We start from the raw sequence: 27,825 nt of genomic DNA, 5'->3' as shown, positions 1-27,825 counted from the left end.
TTACCTGAGGTACTGTTGACAACGCTGCTGCAAATACCGGCCGACAGAGGCCAACATCCCCAACTGAGTCACTCACTATCAAAAACTGAAGTGGGGAGGAGGGTGGGAATCACTCAGGTGTTCAGGTGAGGAGGGTGGGAATTATTCAGTTGTTCAGGTATTACAATATAAGCTACATTATGAAAACTTCATATTGCAATACACTCCCTGAACACCTGAATTAGCCTGATTAACAAAATTTTAATGGAGGTGGGATCAATCTAATTCAGCCCGACCTGTCAACGGAGAATAAGCAGGTAACTCATTATCAACCTACTATGTGTAAATGTATGTCACCATATCAATCAATGCTTTCGGTGAAGAGACATGCTGGAGAGTACTTTGATCGACCGCCAGGTCAGTACTGCCTCGGTCCGTTGACCTTCAATGTGGCTCTTCAGAACCTCTAACGTATGGAGGAGTGCGATGAACCTCCCATGAGGCTATTCAGTCTCTCATGTATGGAGGAGTACAATGAACCTCCCATGTGGCTATTCAGAGCCTCTCATGTATGGAGGAGTAAGATGAACTCCCATGTGGCTATTCAGTCTCTCATGTATGGAGGAGTACGATGAACCTCCCATGTGGCTATTCAGAGCCTCTCATGTATGGAGGAGTAAGATGAACCTCCCATGTGGCTATTCAGAGCCTCTCGTGTATGGAGGAGTACGATGAACCTCCCATGTGGCTATTCAGAGCCTCTCATGTATGGAGGGGAATGAAGCAGTGTCGAGCCACTGATCCTCCGGGTAACCCATCCAGGTTGCGGATATGGCCTGACGAATCAACAAATGACGAGCGAAGAATTATCTCAGAGCCGATGAAAGAGCCTAGCCTACTAGAGAACCACGTTGGACTCTCGTAAGGAAATTATCAAAGACTAAAATACTTAAAATGCACTAAACCTACGTTCATGTGATTATACTATTACTGATGCCTAGGATTCTACAGACTAATTCCTCTATCTGGTTAACATAAGAACTTCCTCACTAAGAGAATACCATCTCAGCTAAATGAACGCACCATAGATAATAGAGTTAGCTGCTACACAAGGACTAAAAGAATAACCCTCCGACGAGGTGAATTGAACGTCTCTTATGTAAAAGGAAGTAAACACTGAGATGGACTTCCAAGTGGCTGTCTCCAGAATAGAAGACACTGAACATTCCTTAGAAAGGAAGATGAAGTGGCCAACTCCGAACACTGTGCACTTGGGGTAACACAGAGCTTGAAGGCGACGAAGAAGAACCCTGAGAAGCCTGGGAAATCACCTCTCTCAGAAAGTAACTAATCGCATTCTTTGACAGCATACGGGAAGGATTCTGAGGAGAGACGAGAGGTGTACGCTGACATGGACGGAGTTTCTCAACCTCTGATAAATAGACTTTTACTGCTCGCATCGGACATAAAGAACATCTCCGCTGGTTCGCCAGTAACGAACTCTTGCAGATAAAGAACCCTAACCGAACAAGGCAGAGGGTTAACCTCCAACTCTGTCCTTGCCACAAATTCCGGAGAAGAGACAAATACATATCATTTCCCGACTAGGAAACCAACTTAGAAACTGCCTAAAGCTTGCCCACCCTTCTAGTTGTAGCTAAAGCCATAAGAAAAAGCACCTTCTTAGTCAGCTGTTTTAACATTAGAACTTCCGACAAATCCCAAGAGGAGCCCAAGTCGGCAAGACAGGACGTTTAATCTTGAAGGAACGTAATAAATCATGGATGATCTTACTACTAGAAATTTTTGGGAAGATAGAAACTACTTGTACTGCTAAGCGTTGAGCAGCAGCCAGCAATAACCAAATACGAAAGAACCTGACTTTCCGAAGAAATAAAAGAAAATCAGCTATTTTGGCTATGGAAGGTCTAAAGATGGAATGACCTCCCTAACGACACCAACTTCTATACGTTGTCCAGCTGACCTGGTAAAGCTAACAGGTTGACTTTCTCAAGCTGAAAGAAAACTGACTAGACACAGCTTTAGAGAGTCTGGTCTGTCTAGCTGCTCGCTTGGCAGTCGCCTTGCAATTAGATTAAGCACGCGAGGGTTTGAATGATAATGGTGAAAATGCGGTTGGCTGAGAAGATCTTCACATGGGAAGGAACATCAGAACTTCCATAAGGAGCTTTAGGAGTTCTGGAAACCAAGGGCGTTAGGGCCAGCAAGGAGCTAGAGTCATCTACGTCTTGACACTCTGCCACAATTTCCTGATTACCTGATGAATGAGACCGAATGGCAGAAAGCATACACCTGCATGTGATTCCAAATTTGTAATGTCGTAACGGTGCCTATCGACATGGGGTCCACCACTTGTGAGAAATAAACCGGACGACGTTGGTTTAATCTCGTCACGAAAAAGTCCACAGACACTGGCCACTTCTGGAGAACCTGACATACTACTTCCTGAGCCAAAGTCCACTCTCCCCCCAATACCTGACGAGAGCGACTTAACAAGTCAGCCAGTATGGTGAGACTACCCAATACAAGTTGGGGAAGAAAAGACACTTTCCATTCTTCACACCTTCTCAGGATTCTCTGTGTTATAGTAATGAGTTCTGGTGCTCTTGTTCCCCCCGAGTTCTCAGATAAAAAACTTGAGGGCTTCCTTTTTAGTTCCCGAAGATTTCTGATTCCTCTCATTCCCGATCCCTCCAGAGGCCCAAAACCTGGGTTTCCTCCAAGGTTACTCTCCAACCTTGATCTGAGGCATCTGAGTACAGATGAATATCGGGAAAAGGGGAGTCGAAAAACCTTCCGGGTGTCAGATGCACTTCTTCTGACCACCCTTGAAGATCCGACAGGAAAGAATCTCTCCAGACTATAACTGCATTCTTGATGTGGAAGTCCCAGCGATTCCTGAGACATACCTGAAGAGAAACACATCTGGAGATGAGACCCTGGAATTAAAAAGAGAGAGAGAAGATATTCTCCCTAAGAGGCTCTCCAAGCCGGTACCAGCTGTTCCCTGTTGGACAGGAACACCTCTACTTCCTGAAGGACCGACTGGATCCTCTCCAGGGTTGGGAAAAAAAAAAAAAAAAAGAAGAGAGAGAATCCTCATCCCTGAAAGGTTATAGATGTGTTGGAACCAGGCAACTCTTGGAAAGTTTAGACAAATTCCTAGTATCTTGCATAGATTCAATAAAAAGTCCCTCACCCTTACTAGCTCCTCTAGAGAGAAGGAAAGGATCAGCCAAGGACTAGATACTTTAACATTCTGCACCCTCGACGATGCATAATTGCTGACACCGGAGACATGAGTTAGAAGCAACAAAGTTCGTCATACTGACCACATAACCTGAACCCTGAGCAGCCACACGAATCAAAGTCAGCTGTGCGCTACTGCTGACGACAATGACACGAGATTGACCATGGAGGAGACACCCTCCTCTCTCAAAAGACTGTTGCAGAGCGCAAAAGGCGCCCTCAACAGAACCCTCTTTTGTATGTCCGGATAGTGAGGCAGAAGATGATTTAAAAAGAAGTCCCTCCTCTTCTTGCCAGAGAACGTTGTACAGCCAGCCAAAATGTTAGCCTGTTATGTCAACCCCATCAAAGCCAAAGTGATGAGGATGTCAAGCAGAACAGGATCGGAGGGAGTATACCCATCTTGTTTGAGAAACCCCATCAACCCAGACAAAATCCACATAGAGCAGGACAAGGCCTCAGACTGGCTGTGAAAAGTGTCCTCCAAAATACAAACCTCACGAGATGTAAACACTACCAAACGATTCAACGAAGGAACCCGAAAGAGAAGAGCCTCAACAGATCCGTTGAGAGGAACTCTGACACCGGCAGAAGGTTACCTGCTACCCTATAGAAACCCCTTCCAATCAGGAAGCAAGGTTGAATCCTGTCTACCCGACCCAATAAGAGAAGCTAACCTAAAGTCCGCCTCCCTCAAAGTCTGCTCGACTCAGCCAAACCAGACCAGTTTACTTGATGTTTGGGAGACTACCGGTTTAGTTGCATACAACAATCCAAACACAGGAAAAGTTGAGAAAGAAGGAGAAGAAGGAGAGAAAAAGAAAGAAGCCACACTCGGAGTAACCACAGGAGCACCTACTGCCAACGTTGGACAGGTGGAGAACATACTACGTAAATGGTCCAGTACTCAAAGGTGTTTCTCAGGACCGAGCTGTGGAACTAATGTGGACCGAAGAAGGAAAATTACCAGCTACTCTAGTGAAATGAGAGGTTGAGGACACCATCAGTACTGATACACTGAACGATGGCACAGACGAAACGCCAACCACCGTCACATCCGCAAGAACCGCGGTGGACAAATTACGTTTTGAACCCAATAAAGATGAAAATACGGAGTTATGGAAGACTCCACAACCGCCTGTGAAGCATCTAGATCAGAGGCCTGAGAAAACTACAGGACCTGTGTAAGGTGCTAAAGAAGACAGCCCCGCCAAAGGTAAACCTTACCTTAACCCCTAAGAGAGAGAGGGAGCCATTGAAACTCCAATATTACAGGATTGAACCAATGAAAATTCTTTGCTCTGCTGAGTTAATGACAAATAAAAAACAGGATGAGCGAGAGAAGACTCCGAAGAGCCCTCCGAAGAGTTACCCGATAAAGAAGATTGTGTAAAGACATTGGAAGAAGGCATAGAAGAAATCGGGGAAAAAAGGAAAACTCAGAAGAAGCAGAGGAGGTCATAGTTTTTAGCGAAAGAAACTAGACCGATTCTGTTCCCCCTTGATAATCTTGACACACATCATTAGCAAACTGAGGAAAATTCTTCAAGACGTGATCGTGAATATTGGAAAAACCTCAAACTGAAAAATTGTCTAACTAATAATCTATAACCCTGTGACAAAGCCCAGAATTCTGCATTAAATTGAGCCAAATTGAAAACCTGATCAACAGAATTACCACCACCGAAAGACGAACCAAACTCATCCACTGAAGGAAAAGGAACCTTCGAAGACAAAGGAGCAATCTTCAACACTTCAGAACCCGAACGACCAACCATAGACTTAAGAAACATTCTGTTGTAAAGAACTCAAAGCAGGAAATAAAACCGAAGATCGATCCAAAGACAAAGTCGTCACATTAGAAACCCCAATCGAACTCGAACCCGAAGAAGACTGCACCTTCCACTTCTCTTCTTTTCCCCACTCATCTGTGTCTTACTAAACTCTACATCAACCTCAGACTTACACCTTGAGTGGGAAAGGGGAAATCTGCTCCCAACACTGCCTGCTCCGCACTGGGGGGGCTGGCAGAACCTACCTTCGAGGCTTGTGGTTCTCCATAACCCCAAGCACCCATTAGGGCTGGTTCTGGAACAGACACGGGGGCTGAAAAAGAACGATTAGAATCAACTATGCTATTGCTATCACTATCTCTATTCTCTGTTAGCTTACTCATCAGGCTAAAAATAGGTTAGACATACTGGATGATAACCTGTCTTCTAACTTCTTGAGTAACTCTGAATCTAAGGCTTCCTTAACTACAGATTGAAACCCTACAGTTGGTCCTGACCTGCGCTTACTCTTCCAGGCAAAAGATTTCTGTTTCATATAATCCTCCATTTGAGCTACTGACCTATGCTCGTCACATCTCTGACTGATACTACACTGAACCTTCCTACATAAATTACAAACAGAAAGTCGATCGTGCTTGAGGGTACTCATCCTACGCTTGCAGGACGTGCAGGACCAATGAGCAGCAGCATCTCCAGCAGTAGAAGGCTCAATCGTTGAAGCTGTAGAAGAAGTGGAAGCAGCGGTGCTAGCAGACGGCGACATCTTCTTGTCTGACTTATCCATATCGAGGCCAAAGTACCGATCCAAAGTCAAAACCGGGAGAGTAGTTCCAAATCCAGTCAATAAAGCATAAATCCATAAGAAAAGGTGTTGAAAACAGTTCAGTGTCGTAATCTGATACCCAAATTCTTTAAATGGGGGTTGGGCTATATGACCAAAAGTTTACCTGATGTGGGACACACCCACACAGCAGGGCGAACAAATAACAACTGAGGATGTCGGCCGGTATTTGCAGCAGCGTTGTCAACGGTACCTCAGGTAACTCATTTGACAAGATTTTGCCTGTAACGTTGGTAACACTGACAGTTAATTACCCATTTTGTGGGTAAAATTATGGGCATACAGTTCAGGCTGGTCAGTGACCTTCTAATTCAGGTGTTCAGGGAGTGTAGTATTGCAATATGTCAATTAACAGTGTTTCCAAACTTCAACATGAATTTCTGCTACGTACAGATGTACTTACCACTTAGGTCAAATGGCCTACCCTTCACAACTGCCGCTACATTCTGACAGCCTAAGTGGTATCTAGCTGCCGCTGCTTAGGCTGAAGGTCTGTTTTTTCCCAGTTTATTACAATCCTCAGATCACCACAAAAAATAGAGACCATATAATTAGATCAGTCAGTCCCAATCCCAAAGAAACTGTGCCCTGAGAGGATACCAAGATCAGACAATCTTTGACATACCAATGCATACGTGAATGTGTCTAAGCTGGCATAAAAATGAACACTCACGTGAACACCTTGGTAGCAGTCAACAGGCCCTAAAGCTGGAAGACTGTCCGATTGAGGATGGAGCAGAAGTACTTCCAGGAGCCCTGATACGTAGATGGCTCTTTGGGAATAAGTATCCTTCATGTTTATAAAAAGCACGGCGTTGATCTCTCAAAGAGAAAAGAATATGGAATGTACAGTTTCCTTCCTGACCAGAGTCTGACTTACAGACTCATAAAGAGGAGAGAGATCAATGATTGGTCTCCAGCCATCAGACCTCTTCTCCACCAGAAAAACACAACTGTAGAAACGTGGAGAAGAGATCATCTACAACTTCCATTATTAGTGATTTATTTAGGAACTGATTCATCATCCTCCTCTAATATCTTTACACTACTGTTGTAAGAGTGATTGGGACTGTAAAATATTTTCATTTTTGGTTATTGACATCGAGTGCGTAGCAGTGTGGCCAGTCTCTTGTTTTGTTTTTCTTTCACTCTGAGTATGGGAGCGCTGTCCTGAATCTTTCGTCTGCATTTTGGTAACACAAAAGAAACATGTAAGGGACGAGAACACTGTTGGTGTGAAAAGGATGTCAACTGGTCCACCCTTCATTTTGGCTAATTTACCAAATTAATAATACAAGTTATTATCTATCCCTTCCAAGGTAAGCTTTTAAAGTCATAATATTACCATTAGTTCATTAGTTGGAACAGATCACTATCATGAAAGAACAGTAGCAGACGAGGATTTAAGTGCAGAGTTGTTGCATGCCCAGTCAAACGTGATTGCAATGCCTTAACGTGGAATATTTTCATTGTCGTGAAAGATGCTTCACATTCATTAGTTGTCATGAAATTTTGCTGTGTTGATTTGAATTGTATCTTGGGGTTACCCCTACCCTTCTCATGGAAATTTCCACTGCCGATCACGATCTTAGACTAGGTTATACAGTAATTTAAGAAGGCCTACCCTAGACTAATCCTGTTTGAATAAGGAATTATGACTATTTTTGTTACAAATAGCTTAGGCTATATATATAAAAGTTCATGAAAACTTAATTACATAGGACTTAGCCTATACCCTCATTAAACTAACCTAACTTGTGGCCTATTGTAACCTAGTCAAAAATCAGCCATGTAAACTTTGCATAGGCTATCCTTAACGATTTCTGAAGAGGCCTAGCCTAGACTATATCCTGTTAAAAGGCACCTTAGCCTAGTTTTACCTCATTTTAGTTTAAGTGTTTCTCAGAAATCTTTCAGGTAGCCTAATCCATTGACATACTGTATATTGTGTACAAACATTTAGTACTGTGTGGAGTAGGGTATCAAATGATTTACACCTTACTGTAAATTAATTGATTCCAGGGCTGCTCCATGTTTGATACTTATCCTATTATGAAGGAAAAGCAATTCCCATCAAGGCTTAGCAGGTAGGTGAAACAAGATGGGGTGAATTGATTGCATACTTAGAAAAAGGAAAACTATTGATGCTCTGGAGACTTACTTCTACTGGCCTTCACTTAGATCTGATGTGGTTAAGTTTGTTAAAGAATGCATTACATGTCAGGTTCATAAAGACAGTCCATCCTTACAGCAAAAATTCCAAGAGCTCCCACCAGTACATAAACCCTTGGAGCGTATCAGTACTGATTTGACAGATATGATGTCTGGTGCAAATGGGTACCGTTACGTTCTTACAGTGATTGATCATTATTCACGCTTTGTGAAGTTTTACCCACTGAGGAATAAGACTACAGAAGTGGTCAGTAAGAATTTCCAGAAATATTTAAATGATTTCGGAATTCCAGGGTGTGTAATTCTTGACAATGGTGCTGAATTCACATCACAACAGTTTAGAGATCTTTGCCAAAAGCACAACATAAACACTGGTTTCATCACACCATACCATCCTGATGAATGAGGATTGGTATTATTAAAGGGATAAGTAGGCTGTGGTCCAAGGAAAGGATTGGGTATAACAGTCTGTTGACCTTGCTGCAAAATGAAGGGAGGACCAGTTAACATCCTTTTCACACCAACAGCATTCTCGTCCCTTACATGTTTCTTTTGTGTTACCAAAATGCAGACGAAAGATTCAGGACAGAGCTCCCATACTCAGAGTGAAAGAAAAACAAAACAAGGGACTGGCCACACTGCTACGCACTCGACGTCAACAACCAAAAATGAAAACATTTTACAGTCCCAATCACTCTTACAACAGTAAAAGATATTAGAGGAGGATGATGAATCAATTCCTAAATAAATCACTAATAATTAAAGGCATATTTTTCCCATTACAAAGCTTTTCCCTCGGGGAAGAATTGATTCATGTCCACTCTAATATCAAGGACAACTTTTCCTAAAGGAACCAAACAGCTCCTTAGATGGGTCTGCGACTGTGGAAAATTGGTCTTGTACAGTAGAAACAAGCAACGATCTCAACTAGAGACTAAAGGGGCTCTTGCAACAACATAAAACAAGGATATGCTTGAGTACTAAATGGGGACATTACCCTATAGGTGTGCGTTCAATACAGCTTTCCTAATAGCTTTGTCTAGCCTAATACTGGGGTTGGATTGACTCCATTTACACAGGATGTCACATCACTCTGCAACAAAAGAGTTCTCCACATATGAAGACAAAATTTACTCCTATTGAGGCGTCCTAATGATTATCAAACTCACCAGAGGTCTTGGCTAGAAACGACTCTAAACTTGAATCTCAAAGGGGTTTGGAAAGTGGTGTACTCTATCCTCTAAGATGTACTAAACCAGTACTACAAGAGCAAAACTGACAATTTCCTATAAGACATGACCCATAAGACCACAATTGCATTCCCAACCAGGGCACTAAGTGAAATCTTGTACAAAATGGTTTACATTATTCCTTTGTTCATTACCTCAAAACTACAAAGTTTTCACATTACTGGCCACTGCAAGCAGAAAAAAAAATATATACACATTCATCAATTGATGGCAATGTAATTATTATCGTATCTTAATGTCTTGGTGGGGGAAAAATTCTCCTGTGACAGTGCAATACACAAAACACAACTAAAGCAAATTTTTCATGATTAAACTAAAATACTGATCTACAGTAGCGAGATATATAGGGCAAGCTCACCTTCAGTTTGTCTTCAAAGGTTGTTTTGCATATTCTTGCAAGATTTTTCTGAGGAGGAAACTCCAAAACAATGGTATCTGTGAGTAGTTTTTCAAATTCCTGAGATGCCTGTGAGAAAAACAAATTTACACATGCTTCCACACTGGGCAAAACAATCTCCAGAGTAAAGGAATGAACAGTTTGTACCAAAGTTGCTTTCACTATGTCTTGCACCTTGATCATGAGGGGCTCCCAGACTGACTGTAACAAGAATAGATAACATATAAATACAATGCTAACAGCAAAGGATAGTCTGTTCTCTCTCCTACTTCATCAGTCTACATTTAAATAATAAAAATTTTATATTTCCTTAAAACTGTACCATTCTATAACTATGATTCTTGCTTTTTGTTACAGATATTACTAAAAGCATTATTCCATGATTTATATTACACATCAAAGTAAATTTTCTGATACAGTTAAAAATCTGAATCAAATCTTCCTGAGTTTCTAGATGGTTACAGATAAGTTTGGAAGGAGCAAATATCTGTCCAGATTATGTCACAGTTCTTTTGTTGCTGTTCAGAGCAAAGTCCCACTATTCCTAGCCTGAATAGGAATTTCTGGGACTTGTTATTTAATTCTTTCACAATGGTACTTTAGCCACAGCATTTTATCATTAATTATTCTCAATAGATACCTTTCTATTTCCTACAAAAGTAGGAAATACTGTAATTATTTCTGATGGGGTTCCGTTCTTACTTGTTAACCGAAAATCGTCGTAAGCCGGAACATCGTCGAAAATCGTCAAAAATCATAAGAAAACCTTACTTTTAATGCTCTGGGTGCATTGAAAACGATGTAAACTGCATTATTATTGAGTTTTACATCAAAAAACCTTCAAATTATGATTATTCTGCCATTTTGGGGCCATATTTCTTCCGTCGGATCGAAGTGTAGCGTCGTAACCCGAACATGCGTCGTAAGCCGGAAATAATTTCTGATGAATATATTTGAAAAGCGTGTCGTAACCTCGGAACGTCGTAAGCCGGAACCGTCGTAAACCGGGGACTGCCTGTATATATGCCAAGAAGGTATTAATTTTTTGTCAATGAAGTTAGCTGAAAAAGAGGAAACGAATTGATGAAAAAGTTTTTTCTCTAACATCAAGCTTTGAAAGGGCTTCTTGCTGACAACTCATTTGAAAATATTGCTTTCATTTAAAAAAAGGGCAAATAAATTGTAATACCATTAACAAATATTGTAAATATGTTCAGATTCTGTTTGTAGAACATACAGACCTTAGGGTACTATGGGTATAAAATTGATCTGAAATGTCTAATGGAGAGAAAAAAAAAAAAACAGTACATACACAGAAAGACAGATGAGTTACTATACTTACTTCATAAGAATCCTCATCCACCCAATCCTTGTGGCAAATAATAAGAATGCTGCATGTTCCTAGGTTGAAGTCTATCCAAAATTTGTCATAAGTAGCCACCTGCAATACATAATCCTCAATTTGATGGTACAGCATCATACTATATTAGCATTACTGTATTATACAGTAGATATTGCCAACATCATTATTATTGTTCATGTGCACCCAGACTACAGTAAAATGACAAATTTATTAAATTAATTTGTATTTTTCATAACTACCTAACCTGAGGTCTTAACATCAAGATAAACTTCTAGCGCCAGCTGGAACCTGGTAATCAATAAAATTGTATATGCAAAGGACTAGTGGCATCTGTCCTTAGTCACATGGGACCACCCACCCCCAAGCAGTATTCCATGACTTTATCAGTTACTCTTTTACTGCCTTTGAACGAGGATATGTTGTTCCCCACCCCATTGCAACCACATCATAAATAGGGTGAATTAAACGAACGACTTACTAGTAGTTGTAACCAATGCTTCACAAGATTATCCAGAATTTGACAAAGTTTCATTCTCCACTTACATCACTGACATGTTTTTAACCTTCTTGTGATGTGGGTGCAATAAGCTGCAGTGTGTTTTATGATATTTTTACTGTAGTCAGGATGCACCCTTAGTAAAATCAATATGCAAAGGTATATCAGTGACTTCAAAAACAAGAGGATTGAAGTCTTTGACCTTAATTACTGTAACCAAATTTATGTACCTATGTTTAATTTCAAAACTTAGATACAAATAAGGTTGAAGTACAACACTTCTCTACTATTTTACCAAATAACATTCTAAAATAAGCAATGATATTTCAAATAAGTACATGTATTGAAATTCTGTAAGAAATCACGAAATGCATCATGCTTCACATGAGGGTTTTTTATCTGCTTTTATGTTTCCCAGGTTCACTAGTCTTATGACCACTACACAAGTCTCATCATGCATATGACATCTAAATGGCTAACTTTGAGGCAGCCGGTTCCATGGTTCTGAGAGTAGGCTATTCATGATATGATGAATGGATTCACATAAAACTAATTTTTTTTTGTATTATAAAAGCATAACTTTATTTCATAAGTACCCAAAACAAATATCTTTGGGTAATAAGAAATGAGATTATCTAGAATAATCCAGTCATAAACTGAATCAACAAGCTGAAGCTGAGAACTATGGTAAGGGGAAACCATAACTGAAGTAAGTTAAACTAATATGTTTGCTTATGTTTATCAACATTCCATTGCTTTAGTTTAAAACACTAATAATTTTTGATTTGATAACACAAGATTAAATTGCTTACCATTTAACTGTCACTGCATGGAAATGACCAATTCATACAGAATACTGTTGTTGTCTGATTTAGTGTGCTAGTGACTTTCAAGTTTATCCATATTTTTTATCACAGTCCTTGACATCAAAATTACCAAAATAGCACTAATGTCCAAAGCTTCAAAATCATAAAAACAGCATTTACATTTGAAAGCTTCAGAATCCTTGGAATCTCTAAAAACCTTTCATCATACAGTAACTTTAGAATAATGTTCCATTAAAGTCGGTCTGTTGTCAATTAAATAGAAATATTTTCCCCGCTCTTTTCCACAGTGCATCTACAAAGTCCAAACGTATTTAACTTTACGGCAATATCATAAATAATGTTCATCACAGCAGCAATAAACTGTGGACCATAAATGCACAGAGCCCATACAAATATGCCAGAAGAAAGACACACTTAACATCTGAAATCAGCAAACATGTAAACTTTCAATAGATTGAATATGTAAAATCTCTCTCATACTATTGACAGTAACAACACGAGAATTCAATACATACAGTATTTCTTTCTTCCTTTCCAAGAAACTTTGACAGATGGGACTAAATTATTCAGCTACTTTAAAACTTGAAGGTTTTCTTGAACTGGATAAATACAAAATTAACATCTACAGATCTAACCCATACTACTTTTTGTGGATGTGTTTAGGAAGTGTTGCAACGAGTAGTGTGCTATGGTTTTTCATTAATAGTTCAAAGAGACCATAATTACCATCTTTAACTCTCACAGGGCTGCAACAAAGGTTTTTTTAATGAATGTATTAAAATCTACTATTTGGATAAACTAATAATGTTGAAGATTCTGAGAAAACTTCTTTGAAGGGTTGAAACTGGGACAATCATTAAAGATATGTTCCAGTGTTGTTATTCACTGAAGGATCAATCAAATAGGTTACTCACCAAATAGTGCCAATGTCAGACATGCATGACCAATGCAAAGACAGGATAATATTACTTCAATGTCATGTTTATTTTTGAATATACACCGCAGCCTAACAATCAGTTTAAATCTGCTTTTTATTGCCACATTCATTAATCCATACACTGGTTTTTAAATAAGATGACTTGTTTTAAAGATAATAAATCACAGACAGGAACAGTTATGTCAGACCTAGTCATAGCAATTAAAGCTTTGAAAAAGTCTTTGAGCTGGGGTATGGTAAGATTTGGTCTAGATTTAATGTGTAAAAAATAATTTAATTCATACCTTGGGTTTTACTAAAGCCACCTGACCCATCGATACACAATCACAAGGAAAACTAAATACCAACTGATCAGGTCCAAGACATTTGTTGTAGGCATTCAAGAAGCGTCGAACATCCTAAAACAGGAAAACAAAATTCTAATAAAACTAGTACAAAATAATAAGAAAAGAACATGATTAACATCAAACTTGAACAGTACAAGGATCATAAAAGTAAATGTTATTTGAAACATCTCATCATTCCAAGTAACAAAAACCCCTCAAATAACTACTACTGGTATTTTATTATCAAGTAATCTGACCAGGCCACCTAGTAAAAATTCTTAATTCTCACACAGATAGCTCACAAGATTTGTTGTATTGTACATATACCGTATCTTCAACATAGCAATGCTGAAAAGTTAATGATTGGATTAACTGATAACAGTAAAGAAACACAAATCACATGTGGTCTTTGTCTTGTACCTGCTGTTAAATAATATTAGCAGAGTCAATGTAGCAGTTTTAACTGTTTATGATTACTTCAATACCTGCACTTCAGGGTTTTAATATGTGCGAAATTACTAACGTATCCAAGGGGTTAATGTGTGACCAATCCAAGGTCACAAAATTACTTCTATTTGGCATTTTTCAAATTAAAGCAAAATAAAGGTAGGTTTAATATGCTTAAAACTTTTACTACAATATTCATTACAATATAGTTTGCCATTTATTACAAATAATCAATATAAATGATGCTACATAACTCACAAGATTTGCTTTATAATACATGGTCATAACACATATAACTTTTGACAGCTTTGCTGGCAACCTCTTTTCCTTTATGTATTCCAAAATAAGAAGAAACCCAACATATTTCAATGGTTATACTGTACTAGCTTTCTGTACTGTATATACTCAAGTGTTATGCAACTTTTGAAGACCTAATTTTAAAGCTGATTTTACAGGGGTTGCATCATATAAGTAGCGTATTAAAAATAGAAACATAACAAATACAGTATGCATCTTTTCCATGGATCTTTTAAAGTTATGCTTTACTTCACTGCATCCAATAATATTGTTTGTACAGTACAGCAGTTCCCCGTTGGACAAGTCGGTAGAGTTCTCAGCTAGCACTCTGCTTGGCCCGAGTTCGAGTCTCTGACCGGCCAATGAAGAATTAGAAGAATTTATTTCCGGTGATAGAAATACGTTTCTCGCTATAATGTGGTTCGGATTCCACAATAAGCTGTAGGTCCCGTTGTTAGGTAACCAGTTGGTTCTTAGCCACGTAAAATAAGTCTAATCCTTCGGGCCAGCCCTAGGAGAGCTGTTAATCAGCTCAGTGGTCTGGTTAAACTAAGGTATACTTTTTTTTGTACAGTACAGTATTCTCATATTACCACTGAATTATAAAATACGAACATAGCGATCATGTGCCATTTGCATTGTTAAAGTTTCCGTGAAACAAAGATATCATTCGGGAATTTTTGTTTAAGCATCAATTTCCGTTTAAAGATAACCGTGGGGGAAAGTTTCATCCCATCGGCCATACACGTTAAAACATCAGTAAAATGTTTTCTTTCATGTTTAGTAGTTTTGATTAAAATACTTTTCTCTCAAATTTTATTCTTAGTCGAGTTTGATGGCATATAGAAGGTTAGGGGAGTTTCATCCATGTTGCCAGTGCACAATAATTTATAGTCATTTGCTGCTTGAATATTGTTTTCTCAGCTTCAGCTATAACTTGCAGCTTAAATTTAGCAGTAAATTTCCTTGCCGATCTTTTCTCAACAGCGAATAAAGGTTTACAGTACTGTACTATAATGTAAAAATATATCAGTCCTATTCCACTTATCATCATTTCTAACATAAATACGGTACAATGGTTGAAATGGAAGCAAAACAGTTGTTGTTATCCGATTTGGTTGTTCATACAAAAACAGCTGTTTCTCGTTCAGTTGTTTATGGCTATACACGTTTATGCAGAGAAGATGGGATAAAGAGATGGAGAAAAAGAGGTTGGTCCACTGTAATTTGGTCTCTCAAAAAAGGCCCTCACATTTTACACAAGATACAAGATAAAATAATTTTTTATGGGTGAAAATCTGAGGGTCGCACGATACATGAGATCATGCGTACAAGAGTATACATGGTAATTCATGGACTAGTTTTAATTTTTTGTCCAGGAAAAATTCCCAGAATATTATTTTCTCCAAAACTGAAAATTCAGTATCCTTGTGGTGTAATACTTTTAAAAATCTTAACTGCTAACAGTATTAAAAACAATTCCAATGAAATTAAGGTAATTGTGGTGAATTTTCTTTTCAGGCAAAAGTTAATTTTTTATATAAAGCTGGTTTAACTTTCTACCACACTACTGAACTTGCTTGACATTATACTTTTTTGCAGCCACTTGCTTGGCATTATGCTTTCTTGCAATGGCTACCTAAACAGTAAAATGTTAACATAATAAAAACTAACATAATTTATATATAGCCCTAAAATTCAGAATCTGTCAAATTTAATAAAAAACAGTGACAGTTTCATATGTACATAAGCCACCTTGTAATCAAGTTTCAATGATCATTTACAGTTTGCAATGAAGAATACTTCCATATAAAATGCAACTGATAGTATTCCTGTGCGAACAAATATGTTTTTTACTACATTCACTTTAAATTGCGAAGCTATATTATTGTTACTTATGTGGATTCTGTAGGACTCATTGATTGTGTATCCTTATAAGTAACACTAGGCTGTGGTAAGATTTCGGGGTAGCCTAACATAGGCAGTGCAAATTACAGGCAGTCCCAGGCTATCGGTTGTCTAGGTTATCGGCGATCCAGTTTTATGACGCTTGTCTAGTGACAACAATAACTGGATTTTCGGTGCCGATACCTGCTTATCGGGGCCAACATTCATCGATTTCCGGCTATCTGCAATTTTCAGTTATCGTCACGCCATCAGGAACGGAACCCCTGTCAAAAACTGGGGTCTGCCTGTACTGTGCTTCTTTTAACTTGCATTTTGTAGATATACGCATTCCACTTGCACCAGTTACTGCTATACTAGCACGCATTATTTTCCCTCTAACTTGCATCAACAAGTATATGCTCAACTTGTAAATCCACCTTCCATGTTGAATAGAGAATCTAAATTTCCCAGATTGTTCACATAAACTGAGTGATTCATACCCATTATTACTGCTACAGAAACCAATAAAATAAAAAATATTTCCCTGACAAGGCTACTCACTGTAAATTTGAAATAATGTTCACTTGCGTACACAATACATACCGGATCAAAGTCCCTTATTCTGATGAAGAGTGAATGAATTTTACAGTCCAGTTTTGGAAACCACTTTGTAACTTCCCGTCTTCTATATTCACTATTTGTCATTCGAAATACCGCTTCAACTATACTTGCTTGAAAGTCATAATCTCCAACATGCGTAAGCATCTTTGGTAACTTTTTGCTGTAAATAAGAACAAATGAAAATAAATGGACAATTCATACAACAGGATACCTTCACTCACTTTAGTAGTGCCATTTCTAAATTTAAGCTAAAAAAAATATGTTGGACAGACAAATGTGTACTGCAGCATTAAATCCCTAAGTTCTGAAACAAAACAGGTAATCTAAACAAAACAAAACAAAATTGAATATTTGCACTTAACAGACAATTTACCTATTATCCTCTCATTTTCATACAAACCTAGTCCCAACCTCTTGTGGGATAGGAAATCCTTGAGTATCCAAGATTCTGTGGCTTAACCCTTACTTCTTCATGGATAAAAATGGACTTATGATGCAGAGTCTGAACATCCACTGAAAATCATCTCTGCCCTAAGCGTTTTACAAGAGAGCCCAACCTACATACAGCTCCCCTTGTTCGAGTCAATATGTCAATTTCCCCTTCTTCTATAAGGGTTGGCCTTTTATTACATAGCAAAACATGGTTGAATAAGGTTCAGATTACTTTTATATGTTTTAGGATTCCTTCGGATTTCCTAGCAGGTAGGCAGCAGCGAGTTGCTGTTGATGGGATCTTTAGAGAGCAAAGACCTATTGTCTGGAGTTCCACAGGGTAGTGTTCTTGGTCTAATATTATTTTTGGTGTATACAAGCGATATGGTTGCTGGCCTGAAAAACAAGATTGTTCAATATGCTTGTGGGTGTAATGAAGTCTCCACTTGAGAGGAATGAAGCTGCCCTCAGCCTCAATTGGGACTTGGACTGGATCAGTGAATGGTGTAGTCGGTGGGGTGCGAGGCTGAACTCCAACAAAATGAAAACTTTACTGATTAGCAGATCCACCCCATCCTCCCCTTCAGGTTGATGGGACTTTGCTGAATGAGTCTGAAGCTTTAACTATTCTATGTGTAACTTTTGACTCACATCTTACTTTTGAGAAACATCTAATGAAAGTTTCAGTAAATGCGCACGGAAAGTTAGGTATTGTTTCAGTAAATGCCGCACGAAAGTTAGGTATTGTTCGTAAGGCCTCATATGTTTATAACAGCAATAAACTCAACGCAACCTGTTTTAGCTAATTTGTGCTTTCTTTACCAGAATATTGTTCTTTGGTGTGGATGACTGCTTCTGCCAGGGATTTATCACTTTCAGACAAAACCCTTGAACAGCAGTAAATATGCAGTAAATGAGCCTCTCGTTGAAGAAGAAGAAGAAGAAGAAGAAGAAGAAGAAGAAGAAGAAGAAGAAGAAGAAAAAGAAGAAGAAGGAGAAGAAGAAGATGCAGTAAATGAGCCTCTCGTTCAAGAAGAAGAAGAAGAAGAAGAAGAAGAAGAAGAAGATGCAGTAAATGAGCCTCTTGTTCGAGGAGGAGAAAAAAGAAGAAGAAGAAGAAGAAGAAGAAGAAGAAGAAGAAGAAGAAGAAGAAGAAGAAGATGATGATATTGATTGTTGACTTTAACTTCATGTTACTATATTCTTCTCCCATTTGATATTATTCATCTGCCATTAACGTTTTTTGTTTGTATGTATGTCAGGAAAATAATGACAGAAGGGGATTTGGGGATAGGAGGGACTCAGGTGGTCTTGAAGAACTTGGTCTGTGAAGCCTTGTGGAACTATATTTTACAGTATACTGTATACTTAAAAATATAAGTGTGTGCAAGAGAAATCTGCCACAGGAGTGGACTCAACCCAAAGTTTGTTAAGTGTAGCTTTGCACTGCTGTATAGGGAGGGTTGGAGTCAGAAAGGGAATGTATCCATAAATCATCCACCAAAACAAGTTACACAATAAGAAGTTCATTGAGTGTTAGAAATGTTAAGACCTTGTCTAAAAGTGATACACAAATAAGGTGCGCCAACTCTGTGGCCATGCAAATGCTACTGAATGAAGAGCAGGTGTGACTAAAGAAGCAAGCCCAACCCTTGAGATCTGATTGAATGTGATGACCGTAACAGAGAAGGCATGCATGTGCGTATGTGTTGTGTGTGCAGAAAACTTGTTGGAAGGGTAACAAACCAAAGGAACTAGGTGATAGTTACAAATCTCTACACAACAGTACAAGAGGGGGAAGGATGGAATGGTGTTGGTATTGTTCAGTCTTGAAACCTTCACAATGGTATTACTTACCAAGATATATAGGAAGAATGAAAGGCTTATGAAGATATGGGTATGTATGGGGATTGCACACTGCACAACGTGTTTGAACTAACCTTTGGGAAAGACAGGTTTATTTTTAGCAAATGACTCAACATCTAGCATCACTATATAGTACAGTAAATGACATATTTATTATGCTAAAATCACCTTAAGAAACAGCATCTATTTCCTGAAACATAATACAATGCAATTTTTCTTACCACAGTTGAATAAGGCTTAGACCTAATTAATGCTCATAACTGTGAACCATTTTAATGAGTTGTCTATGTAAGTTAATGGAGAAGCAATACACTTACTCTAACCTAATGTGTGTCCCACCCAAATCACAACAACGGCGACAAATAATAATAATTAAATTTTATCTAATAACTTTTAAAATGTAATAACTGGATAAATATCCATCTCAAAGCATCCTGAAGCAGAGACCAAGACCTTCCTCCACCTCATAACAAACAGCTGGAGACTGGAGAAGAGATGAAGAATTTCTACAGGATATAGAAAACTAAATATAAATTTTGGTAAGCAAATCAAGGTACTTTTGCTGTTTTCATGTTACTGCATAAACAAAATTACTTTGAAAAATCATTCAAACATATCAAATTAGAATGTTACAAAATTTTATTGCTAATATCAGCAGCTCATGAAAATGTATTAAAATTTATTATTTTTATGATAAATTACTGATGCTTTATCTTTTGCAGAACGGGGTGAGATGGAAGGGTACCTATTGTGAGCTTTCTCCTTCATTTGTTCCTCTAAACTTTTTTCTTAGTAGAAAGAAGAAAAAGTAATTCTCTCCCCTTACAAGAAATTCAATTGGAACAGGAAAAGATAACTTGTACTCTCTTTGCATTTATTTTCTTTAAAATTATCATTTCTAACAGAAATGTAAAATGCACTGTGAATAATTCAGTAATTATCTTTAAATATCTCAAATAAGCACCACTCTCCCTCGTCAACTCATTTTTCTCACCAATTTGATAATTTTACTCCTGACATAACCCCTCTTCACTAATACAAAAACTAGCTTTCATTTGTGGTAGCCTAAATGTAGTTTATCATACATGTGGACTAGCATATACTTATCAGTCTGTCCCTTTGTCAATAGCATCTATGGTACTAAAACCTCCAGATGCTTACTATATGACATAAAAAGGACAGCAATTTTTATGGGTTAAGTAGAGATAAACCATGGGATCTGATTTCTCCATACAAATGCAAGTACAATATATCTACTAAAGATAAACTTCTGAGTGCTACAAAAGGTACCTGTTTTTTTAATTTAGTAACCAACTATCAGTGCCTATAATAAACATTGCCTGTCATCTTATAACAGCCAACAACAAAACTTATGATAGGGATCACTTACAAATAATGCTTGACTGTAGATCTAAAGTGGAATCTTTGAGGTAGAGAAGGAAGTTTAAGAAATTCATTTAGTTCTTTCAAGCGTAAAAACCTTAACAAAAGCGGTAAAGAGGAATCCACTACAGAACTAAGGAGTTCTGTTCCAATGTCCTCAATGTTCTGCATCAGAACTTCACCGTGATTTCCAATAAAGCCCTGTGAAAACAAAATGCAGTTATATACCACAAGCAGGTCATACTTTGAATTCTATTAATGAAGCATATATGTATGTACTTAATAAATGACACTGAATTCTATGAATGAAAAATACAGGCAGTCCCCGGTTTACGACGGGTCCAGCTTACGACGTTCTGAGGTTACAATGCTTTTCAGATATATTCATTAGAAATTATTTCCCAGTTTAGATGCATGTTCCAGGGTTACAACGTGTCGTATGCCGATCCGATGGAAGAAATACAGGCAGTCCCCGGTTATCGGCGGGGTTCTGTTCCCGACAGCATGACGACAACCGAAAATTGCCGCTAACCGAAAATTGGCAATAATAGCACTGATCCCCGGTTAGCGGCGCCGATAACCGGTTAGTGGCGCCGATAACCGGTGATCAGCGCCGATAACCGGTTATCAGCGCCGATAACCGGTTATCAGCGCCGATAACCGGTTATCAGCGACGAAAATCTGGTTATCGTCGTCGCTAGACAAGCGCCGTAAAACCGGATAGCCAGTAACCAAGGTTGCCGATAACTGGGGACTGCCTGTATGGCTCCAAAACGGCAGAATAATCAAAATTTGGAGTTTTTTTTAATGAAAAATTCATTTAAAATGCAATTTACATCGTTTTCAATAAATCTAGATCATCAAAAGTAAGGTTTTCTTAGGATTTTTTATGATTTTCAACAATTTTTCGGTTTACGATGATTTTCAGCTTACAACACGGAGTAAGACTGATTGATTGATTGATTAATTGTGGGTTATCTGGCGTCACAACTACCAGGGTCAAACGGAACCCCCATAGTAAACCGGGGACTCCCTGTATACTTAGAAAACAAATGAAAAATAAACTTAGAAACAAAGAAATGACAATAAAATTAAATGATGTATAAAACAGTGCCAAACCAACATGTCAAAATTAACCCTACACAGATTCAGCCTCTCACAAGATGTGTCTGTCCCAGAAATAACTCTAAAGGCACCAGCACACATGCTTATTAATATTTGTCTTTGACTGCTTCAAGTTACCAAGCTTGTTATGAAAATGGGTCTGGTGTCATTTCAAAGCTGAATAGTTGTACTATACCATGTGCCAAAAAAAGCAGAAACACAAGCAAACCATAAATTTTGCAGTAAGAGTTAGGCCAAAGCAAAATATTTACCAGTCACTTTCACTATAACAAATTCACCACAAGCAGGAAGCTATATTACTTATTTTTATACTATGCCAGATTAGAATACATTGCCTTTGCATTTACAGTACATACAATTTATTATTATCTGTTCACAACAAAGTATGACAAAAGTCAGTGACAAAAACAAAAAATCCATGGAATGAGTGGAACTCTGCAGTGCAAAGAAATGTCTTTTTTTTTCTAAATAACACAAAAATTATAATAAATATTACTTGCTTATGTTTGAACCATGCAAAAGAATGATAAATTGCTTTCCCTATAATGTAAAATCCACAGCTATTTATGCCAGGTGTTTGGCAAAAGCAGGCAATAAATCAAACATACTAGGGTTTAACAGCACATGATAAAATCAGCTGTACAAACCATACGTTCATTCGGTCAAAATTCACAAAAAACAGCAAAATAGAGATCAACTACTTATTTCTGCATAGTGCTGAAGTAACATAAATTGCATGCTACTCTATAACAAAGCACAATCAGAGAATTGTAAAATTATACTCTAACTCCAACTGCAAAGTTTGGCATTTGTGAACAACTGTATAAAGTGACACTGCTATATACACCATGTTCACATAGTTCCTCTGTTAAGTTTACTCAGTTGTAATAGTTATCCATGAACATGTGATGCCCATACAGATATCGCTGCATGAACTCGGATACAATCTCACAAAGTTAAGTATACCTTAGTTTAACCAGACCACTGAGCTGATTAACAGCTCTCCTAGGCTGAGGCTTTCCTTGCAATAACCTTTAAAACTAAGCAAGTAACCCGAGTCTGCCTCACACAACGATACACTTTGATGCCATATTTGTTGGGCTTTTTGAGATTTTATACTTGACTGATAGCCTCCCATAGAAAGATAGCATGCCTGATTATATGAGAAATGCTCGATAAAGAAGAAAATTTGTTCTTGGTCCAACATTTGTTCTTGTTGCATTTTTATAACACCCATAACAATATGTAAACCTCATACAATGTGCCATGTCCGTAACATCACACCCTTGCCACTAGCTTGCATTAATCTGTAGCATATGACCTCAGCAAAATTAAGCATATTCATTTGTCTCCTCCATCGGAAACCAAAGCAAATCTTGGGTGGAAAATAATTGTATGAAGCCTAAAGCACTCTTAGGACTCTTGGGGGGGGGGGGTTACATAGACTAACCCTTACCATCTTCAATGTTCCCTTCAGAAGTCAAAGCAGTGAGCTCTGTGGCCTTCATCTTGGTCCGTGAGCATAGAGCACAACCTAACTTCCATGCAGGCTGGGATGATAAATGGGGACATCGGATTTACTGTCTCCATTTTCCCTTATTAATGGCACTGACTCAACGGAACTTTCCTTACTTTGTAGTTTGATGTTACTTTCAAAGAACTAAAGAATTTTTTTATCTTTCGAGGTGTCAAAGAATGCTTTTGTTGCTCCAAAAGTTGAGAAAGATAAAACTTATTCAGTGACAAATAATGATTTAAATTTATTTTTCCTGTTACTATTAACACACTGTCTTTCTGAGAAATACAGGCCATGTTTTCTATTATACTATATAACCGTAACAGAAACAGACCATTCTCAATTAAAAGTAATGTATTTTGTTATATGACTCATATCTGTAGAGTCTAACTTGGTTTACACGCAATCACATCAGTTTGTCTGTGTCTGAGACTGGGACTTGTCACTGAAACAAGATGTTCAGTAACAATTATTCCTGAATTTTGCCTCATAAAAGTTGGTCATATGCCAACAAATATGGTATTTATATATTTTTTTTCTAATTACTACAGAAAGTGACTGCACCATAATAAAAGTTGATACTAAACACACATACAGGTATTCCCCTACTTACGATGGGGTTAGGTTCCAAAACCCATCGTTTGTTGAAAAAATCGTAACTTCTAGCCTACACTAGGGTAATCAGTACCATCTATATATATATGGTAGCCTAGCCTACACTACACACTATACTTTATACATATATGGTATAGTAATTATTAGTGTCAGCTAATTCTGCAGGTTCAATGCAGATTGACATAAAGTCAGTATTAAGAGAAATTGAATAACAAACAAGGCCTGGCCTGCACTTTCGTATATCATATACGGTAGCCTAGCCTACATTATACTGTATTCTATTTTCACTTATAACACCTCATTATACAAACATCAAAATAACGAATGTGCATCTTTTCCATGGATCTTTTAAAATGTTATGCTTTACTACACTGTATCCAATCGTAAATATTCTTATACTGCTTTTGCATTATAAATTACAATCATAGCGATCAAATGTTTTGTTTGGGAATCGATCACGCGGTCTTTATTTTGATGCATTTAACTCAGTTCAGAACGCATTTCTTGCTTCAAGTTAGCGTAAATGTGTATTTTTTATATGGGACGTTATTTTTCATTATACGAAGTGTTTTTAAGTCGAAATATAACTTAAATATGTCTCGTTGTGAAATTATTTTAGCCATTTTTTTCGTTAGTAGATGACGTTGGCTGGCTTTGGCCTTGTTTTGTTTAAACAAAAAAATCAAGATTCCGTTCGCTATTTTCTCTTGATTTCATCATCATACCACGAGCTTTTCGTATGTATCTTTTATCGGAGTGAAAACAGCAGTAATATGTGTTCTTTCATGTCCAGTAGTTTTGATTAAAATACTTTCCAATTTTATTTGCGGTCGAGTTTCATCCATGTTGCCAATGCATGATAATTTATAGTCATTAGCAGCTTGAACATTCTTTTCTCAGCTTCAACTACAACTTGCAGCTAAAATTTACTGCAGCAGTATATTTCCTTGCCAATCTTTTCTCCAAAGCGGATAAGGGTATAATAAAAACATATCAGTACTTAACGTAATTTTTAATATAACTACGATAATTGTTTAACCGTCACGATGGTTGAAATACAAGCAAAACAGTTGTTATCCGATTTGGTTATTAGCAAAACAACAGAGTCTCGTTCGGTTGTTTATGGCTGTACTCATTTTCGCAAGAGTATAAGGTTACTAACAATGCTTTTATTATTCTCTTACTTTTTTAACTAGAAAATGGAATAAAGAGATGGAGAAAAAGTTGGTCTATTGTAAGTTGGTCTTTCTTGCTGATTCCAGGTTTGTAAGTGCGCTGTTGCTTGTGCCCGCTCGAAATTTAAAATATTTTCTAAATATTGTCGTACCGGTATTAATTGCTAACTCCATCGTAAACTCAAATTATCGTAAGACGAATTATCGCCACAAGGCACTACCTGTATTTACAAATGCACAAACATTGCAAACAAACACTGACCTATTTTAACTTCAGACACAAATAGGGCAAATGTGAGGTCAGCTCATTGAATTAATGCACCTATTCCAGCCTCTTGGGCCAACGTATCATACACCGTGTCGCTGCCTGATTATGTACGTTGTTGCCTGTGCCAGTCACCCGCAAAACTTAAAAATAAGTATTTTCAAAAATATTGTCGCAATATTCGATTAATTACTAATCCCATCGTAAAAGCCCAATTATCGTAAGTCGAATTATCGAATTGAAATGGTTTGCACTATAATACCTGAGAATTGTCCAGTGGTACAAAAACAAGATATTACATAACAGAAATTCTCCTCATAATTAGTGGACTAGAACAGCAAAAATGGAAGGCAAATAGTTGTAATTATCTACAAATCTTTCCTAATATAAACTTAACATTTCTACAAAAATAAATTCTTTCAAATTCAACTTGTTGTCTCATCACTGATGATATTACTTAGACTGAAATGGGTATTTTAAAGTTTTTAAAACATGACCATGTAAGACCTTTGGACATAATCTACCACCTCAAAAAAGGAAAACAAAATGCAAATTTTTTAAATTAATGAGAAATCATAGTTGTGTCTCCCTTTAAGAACAATAGATTACAATGGACAGTAGCAATTACTAAGTTACTAGGAGACTACAAAACCTCATATCATGCAAATATTCATGTGTCAATACTTTTACAATTTTTACCATCAAAACAGAAAGCACTGAAAAAGCCTGAAACACATTCACGATTAGCATTTAAACAAAAACAATGATTAGAAAATGAAAAACTAATCAGCTTACTGTAAACGAAAAACTAAGCAGCACTGAAAAGCTGCTAACAGCTTGGCAGGCACACTAAATGCAGTATAAGGAGGTTGGTGGATGGATACCCGAAGGTCCAGGTGGTAAAGTGTCATGAATGTGTTTTTTTGTTATTTGAGAACAAAAGACTGCAAGTTTGGGGATATTTGAGACAAAGTAATAATAAAGGAATTTGTATGAATGAAGCAGTTAATATGAACAAACTAAAATAACTCACTGCATCAACAAAATCATTTATGAAGGTGATCCTGGAGAATTTGTTGCAACAATCATTGATAGATTAAATCACTTGTAGAAAACTTACTAAAGACTTGGTAAATCTTCAACATTCCATTGACATCTTCATTATCACTACCAGCAACACAGTGCGTCACTAAATCTAATATTTTGACTGCTGAGCTAATGTGATTCAACTTTATAACCTGAAAAGATATTGTAAAAAAGGGGTTCATAAATTTACAATGATGTATACAAATCAATTCTACACAGGTCACTGCATGCCAATAAGATCACTAATTACAGTGAGGTAAAAACAAATTAGGAAATATCATCTCTTAGTAAATTAGGGATTACTAAAAACATTTGTCATTCCTTGTGTATGCAGATTCAGGGATAAGACCCAGATAAAAATTTAAATGTTAATTCCTGTAAATGCAAATAAATACAACATATGTATCTGGTAAAAGTGACCCACATATTCTACATGGGGTTAAATGTATGCATAAGGGGACAGAATAAAGCTATCTGGTGCACAATATCCTTTCTTGTACCGACAACTTCAGCAAGGGGGTGAAAAGAGGGCAGACTCACAGGAATTATATTAAATTTCTTTCAAAAACCAGAGAACAGTCCTACAAAAAATATGTACACAAGATCATTCAACATGATTATACAGTACATTAACAATAAGAAAAAGAAAAGTAATCAAATTTAGTGAACAGCAAAAATTGACAAAGTAGGAGACCTCTATTAATATAACAAAAAGGCAGAAATTTATGACCCATGAGCCTACCAATAATGTCAAAGAAAGCACCAACCCACCTTCAAAACAACAATAGCCAGTCTTGTAAGTAATTTAAATTTTTACCAGATATACACCGAAAGTTTTTATATGAGTATTCCCAATGTGAGCTAGATTGATTCACTGAAGTGGGGTAACAATGGAATTTAGGTGAGAAGCAGGGAAATAGCTGCTTACCTGTCAACAATCTCTTACTTTTACTTCGGTAACATGGATTATGTGGAGCTGATTAGCATAAGAGTATGATAAAAGACTGAGTTTGTATATCCAGGGCTTACCAAATCACTTCAAAATATGTGCTCCCTGTTCAAACAGGAGTAGAATCATTCATCTTACATATGAGAGACTTACTTCTTAAGAGAGAGGATCACCTAATGGAGCTGAGTGGATGTGTCCCAAACACCTGAACACATACTTTTCCAAGACAAGTATATGAGCAAAAGCAAAAATAACTTCTATAACTTTCTATACAGCCTGGTAATCTCATGATGTTGCTAGCAGGAACCTCTGCCAGAGACATGTTCTCAAGGGAACCTACACTGTGAAATCTTCAGGGTAATTTTGTTCCTCCCAGCTATATGTGGGATGCACAGGTTAGAAGGTGGCAACATCATCACAATTACATAAAGGAGAACAATACCCAAACACAATAAACAAAATTATCACAATCAGACACAAGATAACCATGATCTAGATACTCTTTCATGT

General features: G+C 37.5%; 1 protein-coding gene across 2 annotated transcripts in view; it reads right to left on the bottom strand.

The window, feature by feature from the left end:
- LOC136826969 (synaptonemal complex protein 2-like) overlaps positions 1 to 27,825 on the bottom strand; it is a 70,971-nt gene that overhangs the window by 26,584 nt on the left and 16,562 nt on the right. For both annotated transcript variants that reach the window (XM_067084580.1, XM_067084579.1), the window contains exons 3-8: positions 26,323 to 26,518; positions 20,592 to 20,785; positions 16,886 to 17,063; positions 13,610 to 13,723; positions 11,045 to 11,143; positions 9,664 to 9,903 (exon numbers count right to left, since the gene is read on the bottom strand). In XM_067084580.1, coding sequence (XP_066940681.1) covers positions 9,664 to 9,903; positions 11,045 to 11,143; positions 13,610 to 13,723; positions 16,886 to 17,063; positions 20,592 to 20,755 — 795 coding nt within the window. In that variant the 5' untranslated portion in view covers positions 20,756 to 20,785; positions 26,323 to 26,518. The remainder of the gene's footprint in view (positions 1 to 9,663; positions 9,904 to 11,044; positions 11,144 to 13,609; positions 13,724 to 16,885; positions 17,064 to 20,591; positions 20,786 to 26,322; positions 26,519 to 27,825) is intronic.

This window comes from Macrobrachium rosenbergii, chromosome 41 (assembly GCF_040412425.1).
Source record: "Macrobrachium rosenbergii isolate ZJJX-2024 chromosome 41, ASM4041242v1, whole genome shotgun sequence".
NCBI lineage: Eukaryota > Metazoa > Arthropoda > Malacostraca > Decapoda > Palaemonidae > Macrobrachium > Macrobrachium rosenbergii.
Note: the sequence above shows the minus strand (reverse complement) of the source record. Positions and strands in the feature narration are given on the sequence as shown.